Below are 10558 nucleotides of genomic sequence, written 5' to 3'. Positions count from 1 at the left end.
CTCTAATTTTTAAATGATTGGAATTTAATTATTTTCTCTGTTCTCGCTGATGACTTAAGATTTTTGATTTAACTTATGTAATGTCATTATACATCTTCAATTTTGAAGTGATACCTAACGAAATCTAAATTTGGTGTCTATTTCATCTCCATTAGGACTGTGTTAACCTTAATTATTCTCATTTTACGTGTTATTATTTGGAACTTTCAGTCTCACTTGGTTTTTTATGCCTTTAAATCAATCCTTGTCGTCTTCTGTGATGTAGGAACACTGGCTTAGACCTACAGCCGTTTTCCTCTGCTTGGATCTCATTCCTCTCTTCCCAGGTTGGTCTCCTGGGTCCAGAAGACCTTGGACTGCAGAGCGCCCCACGGTGGTGAATGTCTGCAGAGCGCCCCATGGTGGTGAATGTCTGCAGAGCGCCCCATGGTGGTGAATGTCTGCAGAGCGCTCCATGGTGGTGAACCACGCCCTTCGTGTTCTGTTCTGTGCCTGAGCCAGGAGCAGTGGGTTAGCTGGTTCCATAGGGTTGCAGTGGCTTCTCCTCTGCGGGGGTCGAGGCCATGTGTCCGTCCTGGGGCTACTGCTGGGATGGGGAGCAGTGTGCTGATCATTCATGTGCTGTGAGGACGTTTGAAATCCCCTATTCTATTTGAAGTGGCCGCCACATCGTGCCAGGAGACAACTGGCTCCTTCCTCTTCCTCCCGTGGCATCCTGCTCACTGTCCCCCGGCCTCTGGGTCCACGGATCTACTCTCCACTTCCAGGGTTGACTCTTCAATTACACCTGAGTGAGATTTTTACGTTCTTCTGGATGCGTTAAATTTTTCATTCCATTATACAATTTTTCTTTTATAGAAGTTTTTATCCGCTCGATGTTTTCCAGACTTGCCTGGTGGGATTTCCTAGTGCCTTGTTCTCCTTTAGGACTTGAATCCTTTTTAAACCACACTGTTTTATGGCCCACCCTTGTCATGTCGTTTCACCTAAAGTTATGAGTCCTGGGATTCTGTATCTGTTTCTACGTGATGGGTCCCTTCTAACCCGCATGTGTGGTTCCAGGCGGTGACACCTTCTGCAGGGCTTTCGGGGCTCCTGTGTGGCCTGGTGGAGTCAGACTCCAGCCCAGCAGGCCCAGGTTCGGGGGTCTTCTCTTCCTCCCCATCGGGCACATTTAGAGACCATCTCCTTGGTTATGTCGCTGCGCTGTCTTTGGGTTTATTTTTAAACAATCTCACCTTTCTTCCAGGCCATTCCATCCAAGGGCCCAGCAGTTGACAGCTGTTCCCATTCAGTCCCACTTCTACAGACACCAGAGTCTCTCACCTGTGGGCTTGAGCTCTAAACAGCTTAACCCACGAGCAACAGCCCCGGGTCTCAGCTCAGCAGCCGCGGCCTCCGTCCTAATGTGAGCTTACCTCGGGATTGTCCCTCCCACCCCCGCGGCTGTGTAGGTCACACGGTTCAATATTCCTTTATTGAACATTTCTGTGTTTTACTGGAAAGTCTTTATGGTGTCTGATCTTGCTAGAAACAGAGTTGTCAATCATAGAGGGTTTTTAATGACTTTATTGAGGGGTTTTATGGAACCCGCATCCTCCCTCTCTTTTAACGTGTGCAGCTTCATGGGTTTCAGTGTATTCACAGGGTTTTGCAGCCATCACCACAGGCTCACCCCAGGACATCCCCGTCAGCTCAGAAACAAACCTGTCATGCTCCGCCTCCTACATGGGTCCCCCAGCCCTCAGCAGCCGCTGCCACATGGTTTTTCTTACGGATTCATAGGTGGCCCAGAAGCAGAACCTTGTACGTGTGCGCTCGTGACTAGCTTTGTATACTTGAGGTGCTTTCAAGGCTCACCAATGTGCCATCATGGAACGCTACTTCCTTTTTCTTTTTGTTGCCAAGTGGCCCCCTCTGTGCGCCTAGCACATCTTGTCTACCCGTCCATCAGCGGACGGCATTGGTCAGTAGGACTAAGGCTGCCGTGAACATCATGCACAGGTTTCCTGTGAACATCGTGCTTGGACGTGTGCCCAGGGGGCACTGCTGGGTCGGCTGGTGCCTGGCATGGTGGACAGCTGCAAGCTCCTCTCCAAGGGTCCACCCTCTCTGCACCCCCACTAGTCCTGTTCTGCTGTGAGTTGGAGGTGAGCCTGGCCCCACGTCGGTCCTGGACATGGCAGGAGTTTTGAGCATGGTCAACACGATGCTCTTGGACTATTGTCACACACTGACGTGGGGTGTGAGGCGGCAGCAAGGAAACGGGCAGGGGCTCTGGGGCAACCTGCTCTCGGTTGAAGGGGTGCCTGCCGGGAGGGCGGGGGGGAGGAGGCTGGGCCTCCTACGGGACACGTGGAGGGTGGAGGTGGTTCCCAGGAAGAGAATGGTGTCCTGGGGTTGGGCTGAGCTGCTGGCCTGGCCTTTGCTTTTCCTGACATCATAGAAAATCCATTTCCATTTTCAGAGAAGCGGGAAAGAGAGTAGGACTTTGCCATGGTGTGACAGAGACCCGGGTGTGACTGGGGCAGACTGACTGGCACGTGCCCTGGCTCCGGAGTCCTGCCTGGGGCCGGTTTCCCTCCACGGAGGCTGGGGGAGCTGCTCACATCCCTGGTCCCCATTCCTGTGTCATGGTGGGAAGGAAAGGACGGATACCGGAGATGGAGGAGTGTGCTTGTGCGTGTGTGTGTGTGTGTGTGTGCACATGTGTGTACCTGTGCATGCCCTGAGTCGCTTGAGATCTGGAATGGCCATGGGGGAATGGTGCCTAGGGGCAGACGTTTCCTAGCCAAGCAGCAGAGCCTCTCCTAACTCTGGGGTCTATACGTGGCCATCCCACTGTCTACCCTACGTGGCTCAAGGGGGCCAGGTTCCCTGGGGGCTCCCTGGGGGCTCCCCGCCTCTGGGGAGGCTCCTTTCTGGGGCTTTCCACTCAGCACGGTTATCGCCCTTGTGGCTTCTTTTCTTCTCTGTGATTTATTCTCAGACATTTTGTATTTCCTTTTGCCATTAGATGAAATTTAAATAAAGCCATTAGGTAAAGAGCTGTGTCAGGCCGTTACACACTCTGAACTCGTGATAAAATCAATCTGCGTGTTGCTCTTGGTGCACATGAGACAGAATCCCTGCAGCTCGTCAGCTACCTGCCCTTGGCTCTCTGGGTCTGTGCTGGGTGGGTTCCTTCCAGCAGATGCAGTCCTGCTGTGACAGCCCCCCAGGGAGGACACCAGGCAGGGACAGGCCTAGTCCACCCTTCCCAGGTCCCTCTGGCCCTGGTCTCCCAGTTCAGGGGACTCTCCTTCTGTTGACCCGTTCCACTGGAGTTCCCAGGAGGAGGGAGTCACTCCTACCTGGAAGCCAGCCTTGGACCCCAGACCAGCCTGGCCCAGCGACCTCTGTACACAAGGGCCTTCAGGGCACTGACCGGGATCCGGACATCAGGGCCGTGATTTTTCTCTGTGACAGCTGATGTTAAACTTCTCTACTGAGTCTCCATCTGAGATTGGCATGTCCTGGTTGGTGGTTTTTCAAATAATTCTCTTTCTCCCTGTTTTCTAGGCTTATCCAAATCCCTGGGGCTCATTGAAGGTTACGGTGGGCGGGGCAAAGGGGGCCTTCCTGCTACCCTTTCCCCGGCTGAAGAGGAAAAGGCCAAGGGTCCCCACGAGAAGTACGGCTACAATTCCTACCTCAGTGAAAAGATCTCGCTGGACCGTTCCATCCCGGATTATCGTCCCACCAAGTAAGTCCTGGCTCCTCCTGAGGGCTAGCTGGGTCTCGGGCTGGGCTGGACACCGGGTCTGGGACTTTTCCTCTGGGGTGTTGTAACTGGTAAGTCTCCTCCAGTCCCTCAGCGGAGGACTCCTGCTGCTTGTGAAATACTCACCAAAAAAAGTGAAATGGAAATGTGATCCGGAAACACACAGGGAGGTCCTCCCGACAGACGCGTGACGTTTTAGATGTCACCATTACCCCTACCTAAACATCGGAGTGGAGTGTGTCAACTCTGAGTCTGCTTTCTGTACAGGTTTTGAGCCTATGATGTATTGTTTTTATCATATTTTTACTGGACGTCGTATCATGAGCATTTGGGGATGTTATTAATTATGGAAATTATTTCCATGGTTGGAAATTTAGGTTATTTTCCATTTTTCTTTGTTCTGTGTAACACAAACGTTTTCCTCATTCACAGCTCTATGTGTATGGATTTGGTATTTATCTTCTTAATCCACATTTCTGAAGGTATAATCCTTATGTCACAGTAGGAATGGTTTTGGAGGCTCTGGGTGTATACTGTATTATTTTCCTCCAAAAACTTTATAGCAATTTCTACTTTTACTGGAATTTTGTAAAGCATTCTAATACTGTAAATGAGCATTAAAAATTTTTTTTTAGTTGTCAATAAACTTTAAAAAAAATTTTAGCTGTAGATGGACACAATACCTTTATTTTATTTATTTATGTGGTGCTGAGGATCGAACCCAGTGCTCCATGTGTACGAAGCAAGCATCCTACCACTGAGCCACAACCCCAGCCCCTGTGCACGAGCATTTTAGAAATGCTTTTCCAGGTCGATAAGCAAGACAGCACATCCTGTTATTGTTTCAAATTACACTTTTTGGGGGGTTTGAAATTCTTGACTTTTAAAAGGTTTGGCTGCATCTTGGCAGAGAAAACGGCAACCATAAGGAAAGCTAAAAAGCTCTAAAATGTAGGAAGCATTTTCTTTGTGCAGTAGAGGAAGTTTGCATGTAGACTCTAGGTGCTGGGGAAAAGCCCCTGTTTTCCGGGTGAGACTCCAGCCTAGCTTCTCAAACAGAGTCTCCATTTTCTGTTAGATTGGTAGTGTCTCTTTTTTCCATTTAGAGTGTGCCCTTGCTTGGAGAAGATTATTTCCTTTTCAAATGGATTTTGTGCAAATCAGTTAAGTATCCTGGTTACTGAGAAAAATAAATTCAAGATAAAGAAAATTATCTTAAATGGATTTAAAATTGCAGCATTAGCTGAGAAACCTGTTAAGTCTCTCTCTCTCTGCCTAATAAGCATACATTCGTTTGGAATCACCAGGAAAATATACATCACCCCTGTTGCAAGCTATTCTGTGTTCCTGGATTTGTGCTCTGAAAAACATCTGGATGTTTTCATTTCCTGGTGTTCTCTGATTAGCCTTTCTTATTTGGATGTTGGCAAATAGACGTGGCCATTTTTTTTTCCTCTGAGAATGAAATTGCCTCCAACGTAGCAACGGTAAATGGGTAAATTGAACAAATATTAGTGAGCACCTACTATGTGCCGGCTGGGTTTTCCCCTGGGTTGCAGTAGAGCGGTAGCTGAGCCTCGGGTCAGGGCCTGCTCGCTGCCTGTCTGGGGAGGGGGACAGAGGTGCCAGCAGACCCACTCAACACAAGATGACCGGTGACATGGGCCCCACTGGAGATATACGCAATGTGCGGGGAGCATCTGAGCATCTCCTGCTTAAGATGATGCTTGGCCTCCATCTTGAAGGACAGTTAAGGGTTAGAAATGGAAGAGACAAGGAGTCAGGGTGGACCAGGCAGCAAGAGCGCTCGTGGTGTGCTCTGGGAGGACTGCTCAGGATTGCTGCATGGTGTCACACAGCAGCATGAACTCATCATTCACATCTGATCCCCTCTGAAACTATTAAAATTAAAGGGACAGAGAAAATGGCAACCCGTAAGGAAAGCTAAGCAGGTTAGGAGACAGCGGGGAAGAAATACTGGGGAATCTGAGCCCTAGCTCCTTAGGAGAAGGGAAAGGCAGGAGGGCACAGCCTGACCAGCACCCCAGAGACCCCGGAATTGAAGGCACAGATGTTTCCCGTGCACGGAGGTGGACTCTAGTGGGAGAGCCGCAGTTCTCTCTTCTCGTCCTTGTCCAGCTCTGCGGAGCCAGAGAGTGCCCTTCCCTGCCTGCCAGGACTCGGGAGCTCTAGTTCACGGAGGTGGCCTAGCACAGGGGACGCCTGCTCTGTGCAGAGGCTCTGCAGCCTCGCTGTGCCCCGGGGCCTCAGACCCTGCAGGGTCCATCTGGAGAACACTGCCTGGCTCAGGAGAGAGGCCAGTAGACCTCACAGTAGGTGGGCACCCCACAGTGATCAGGTTCTGCTCATTTGCTGTTACCCGTGTCCTGTGGTAAAGCCATGTCCTTTGTCACAAAGCTGTCTTGCTCGAAAATAAGGAAGGTGAGACAAGGGCCCTTGATGGGCGTCTCAGCGTCTCTGTCGTAAGTGAGCTGGACACTGACCCATAGGACGACACTGGCCACAGAAAGGCACTGAGAAGAAGCAGCCTGGCGTCTTCAGGACTGTGACAGGCCTAGGTCATGGAGAGCTGCAAGTCATTCTGTTTACAAAAGAAGAACAAATCGCTCTGTTGTGGTAGTAATTGGAGTAAAAATGAATTTTGGAAGTTAAAAATTAGGTGGGAATAAATAATTCGGTAAAGGTTTGGAAGACAGAACGGAGGAAACCTTTTGAAAAATGGGGGGTGGGGAGAGATGAAAATAGGAGAAGGAAGATCAAAAAGATCAGCTCCGTCCAATGGGTTTGACCTTCATTAATAGGACTATCAGAGAGAACAAAGGAGAAAATCATCAAACGGGGACAAGAACATTTTGCAGGACCGCAGGACTCGCGCTTTCAGGTTACGAGATCCCACGCAGTGACGACGGGATTCATGAGAAGCAAAGAAAACCAGACCCACATCAAAAGATCCAAACATAAAAGTTCAAAACAGCTTAGACGCACAACAAACCCTAAAAGTGTCGTGAGAGAAAATGCAGATCAAATGCTGGCCTTGGATTTCTGCATAGCAACATCGAGAGCCAGAAGACCAGAGAGCAATGCCCAGATCGTTTGGAGAGTGAACCATTTTCGGCCTGAGGAGTTCTCAGTGGGCCACAGCACGCTCTGAGCCGGGAGCAAGCGCAGAGTAGGTGGTAAGCCACGTGGGGTCTCCACGGCCCTCCTTCCCTGCCACCTGTTCTCAGGATGCTGCTCAAGCCTGGGCTCCAGGGGGACAAAGAGGTGACATGAGAAAAAGCAGGAGAGTAGTGAAGGCAGATCCCATAAAGATAATAAGGGGTGGCCCCAGGTGACGGCTGTGGGGTAGGCCAGGAGATCAGCCATCCCTCAGTCCTGGGACTGAGTTGTTTGCCTAGTTGTTTGAATGCAGGGAGATTATTTTAAGCATTGTTTCAAAAGACTTGGGATTGTTCACTGAGAGACGGGGAAAACCAAGCTTGTGGAAAAAAAGTAAAACAACTATAACTACAGAAACAAAACAGAAGTCCTCCAAGAAACGGAATGCAGCACTGCATACTGTGGCTCCGCTGTGTGACATCATCACACACACGTGGCCGGATCCTGTATAACTATACAGGAAGGGGCAGAAGGTGCAATGAGGCGTGGGTACCATAAGAAGGTTAAATCTTCCATCTTTTATAGCAGAAAGTCAGTGGAAAATGTGGGAGCCAAGGCAACATAGTCCTTGTTATTGAGAAACAGGAAGATGACAGAAGGGACAGGAGTCTATTTTTGTTTGAATAAAATTTCAATTAAAATCATACACATAAATCTACCCCAAAAAAATTAAGTGAGCAGTCAGCAGGGTGAGGGTATGGTAGAAGAAAGAGCTGGGGGACGAAGTTGGACGGCATGGACACAGGAGCCCTTTTCAATTATTCTAGCAGCTCGGTGTTGGGTGAGTTTGAAGCAGAATTTGAGATGAGTCTGCAAGCTTGACCACTGGCCATCCCTGGTAACCAATGGCACCACAGTAAATTCTGAGTGCTACAGAAAAAGTTAACCGGATTAACCTTTGTTAACTGAAAAATAATCCTTGCCATCCACCCGTAGCCAGGGCCTTTCCCTCGGAAGGGGCCTCTCTGATCTTCCAGCCCTGGGACATGGAGGCAGCTGCTGGGGGCTGGGAACACTTCCTTCCACAACAGAAATTGCCCCCCAAGGGGCAGGACCCTTCTTGTTAAGCCCCCAGCAGCTCCCACAAGCTTTCTGGGGAGGATTTAAGCAGAGACACTTCATTGCCCTTTCAAACCGACTCTCAAGTTACTATAATTCTTGTGCGTCTCTCACCACATTGTGCATGAGAAAATTGTTTCTCCGATAACTGTGAGTAGTTTTTCGGTAATGCTGAAATTAACTGTTTACTTGTCATATTTCAGGCAAATGAATCCCAAACTGTTCTTCTCCATTTCATTTTAAATCTGAGATTCTCTCCCATCCACTGGACAGACCTTTTAAACGGGCACGCACCTCCAAGTGTCAATCTTTCCATTTTCATTTCCTGGCTGCTTTGAACCTGAGAAAGATATTATCCCTCAGAACACTTATAAATATTCGATTCCGTTGTGTGTTGCTCTTCTCTGTATTTCACGCCTCCATCCACCAGGAGTTGATTTTGGAATGTGGTACGGGCATGCGTCATTTGTTCCAAATGTCTGAACATCTTTTTACAAAACTGCCTTCTCAAAATAATTGTGTAAACAGCCCTTCTCTTTCTCTTATGTGGAGATGCTAAACGCTTCACAGTTTATGCTTCTTTATGTATAAATAAGTTTATTTTCTAGGTTCTGTGCTATTCTATTGTTTATATCTCTTCTTTTTCCCCATATTCTTTCTTTGTTTTATTAAAATTTTTAGCAATGATTGCTTGACAGGTGTCTCCAATCTGCCAGGCTGGGCTGGTCCTACAGAGCACATGGCAAGCCAGTCCTGGGTTCCCTGGGAGATTGAGGAAAGGGACGGGTGGCTACTGGAGTCCTGTGGGCCACCCTTAGGGGACCTCAGAAACCATCAGGAGAGTGAACAGTTCTTGGAGAGGCAGGCTTGGTGCAGAGGTGACCTAGGTCTTTGGTTTCTCCGTGGCAGTTTGCTCACTTAGCCATCGACTCAATACTCGTGTGTATTCATGGGTGCAGCATGACATTCTCCAGGCACTTAGGCAGCGTGTGATGATCGAGTCAGGATAATGAGCGGGTCTGTCTCCTTAAATTTTCATCATTTCTTTGCTTTGGGAGCTCCAAACTCCTTTCTCCGAGTTCTCTATGAAAAGTATGAACTTTAGTGACCTGTAGTCACTCTGCTGTTCTGAGGCACATTGGAATGCGTTCCTCCTAACTATGTTTCAGTACCAGCTGTCCAACTGCCCTCTGTCCATCTCCCCATGTCCTTCTTAGCCCCTGGGTTCCATCTTCTACTCTCTACTCCTGTGATGTCACCTTTTTAGCTTCTGTATAGGCTGAGAGCAGGCAGTGCCTGTGTTTTTGCACCAGGCTTATGGCACTTAGCATAAGGATCTCCCCAGTTCCCTCTGTGTCACACCCAGTGACAGGATTGCAGTGTCTATGGGTGCATAATATTCCACTGAGCAGACGCCCCACCTGTGCTGTAGCCTTTCATCTGTCGATGGGTCCCTCGGCTGATGTCACATTTTGGCTGTTGTGAGTTCTGCTGCAATGGGATCGGCGTGCAGGTGTCTCTTCTGTGTTCTGATCCTTCCCTCTGGATGTTTGCCCCCCAGTGAGATTGCTGGGTCGTGTGCTCCATCTGTTTTTAGCTTTCCGAGGAACCTCCATGCTGGTCTCCAGTATGGTCTGCTGTTTCCACTCCCACCAACAGTGGGTAAGCGTTTTCCTTCCTCTGCATCCTCAACAGCGTGGGTCTTGCACACAGCTGTTCTGACCCATTGGAAAGGGGTGAGATGACATCTCAGCTGTGTTTGCGCTTTGCAGTTCCCTGATGGCTCGTAATGTCGAACACTTTCTCTAGCGCTCATTGGCCGCGGGGGTTTCTTCTTTTGAGAAACGTCTTTTCAGATAATCTGCCCGTCTTCAGTTGCAGGGTCTGGTTGGTGGTTGAGTTCCTTGGGTTCCTGGAGCATTCTGGATGCGGATCCTTTGTCAGAGGAGAAGCCGGCCAACATTCTCCTGCTGTCTTGAACTGTCCCCTCGCTGCCGGTTGTCCCCTTGGCCGTGTGGAAGCGTCCTCCTTGGATAAGATCCTTTTTGTGTCTCTTTGTGCTTGGACTTTGGGGCCTTAGAAAAGTGATCGTCTGTCCTGATGCCTTGACATTTTCTCTTGATAGTTTCATGTCTCTGAGGAGCGTTGAGCTGGCTTTCACTCCTGGTGAGAGACAGGGTCTCGTATCCTTGTCCTGGGTGTGTCCGGTGTGCCCAGCACCGTTTGTGAAGGCTCTCCTTTCCGCCTTCTCTTGTGTTTCTGGAGCCCTTGCTGAGATCCGCGGGCGGCCAATGCCTGGCTCTGTGGGTGGTTTCTGTCTGGGGTCCCTGTTCTGTCCCGCTGGTCTGTGTTTTGGGTCTTAGGCCCGGGCCATGCTATCTTGTGGGTTTTGTGATCAGTTTTTTTTTCCTTTCGCTCAAGATTGCCTGGCTTCTCAGGGTCTTCTGTGATTCCCCACGGATCTGGGCTCTTCTTGATATTTCTGTGAAGAAGGCCATTGGTATTTTGGTGGGGTTTGACTTTGGTCTTAACAACGAGCAGGGATCTCCTGTCTGA

At 49.3% G+C, this 10558-nt stretch overlaps 1 protein-coding gene across 1 annotated transcript in view; it reads left to right on the top strand.

Moving 5' to 3' along the window:
- Positions 1-2663: 2663 nt before the first annotated feature.
- Galnt17 (polypeptide N-acetylgalactosaminyltransferase 17) overlaps positions 2664-10558 on the top strand; it is a 230389-nt gene continuing 222494 nt past the window's right edge. The window contains exons 1-2 of the mRNA XM_071605427.1: positions 2664-2679; positions 3562-3745. Coding sequence (XP_071461528.1) covers positions 2664-2679; positions 3562-3745 — 200 coding nt within the window. The remainder of the gene's footprint in view (positions 2680-3561; positions 3746-10558) is intronic.

The sequence above is a fragment of the Marmota flaviventris genome, chromosome 19, assembly GCF_047511675.1.
Source record: "Marmota flaviventris isolate mMarFla1 chromosome 19, mMarFla1.hap1, whole genome shotgun sequence".
Taxonomy (NCBI): Eukaryota; Metazoa; Chordata; class Mammalia; order Rodentia; family Sciuridae; genus Marmota; species Marmota flaviventris.
This window is presented reverse-complemented; position numbering and strand designations above follow the sequence as displayed.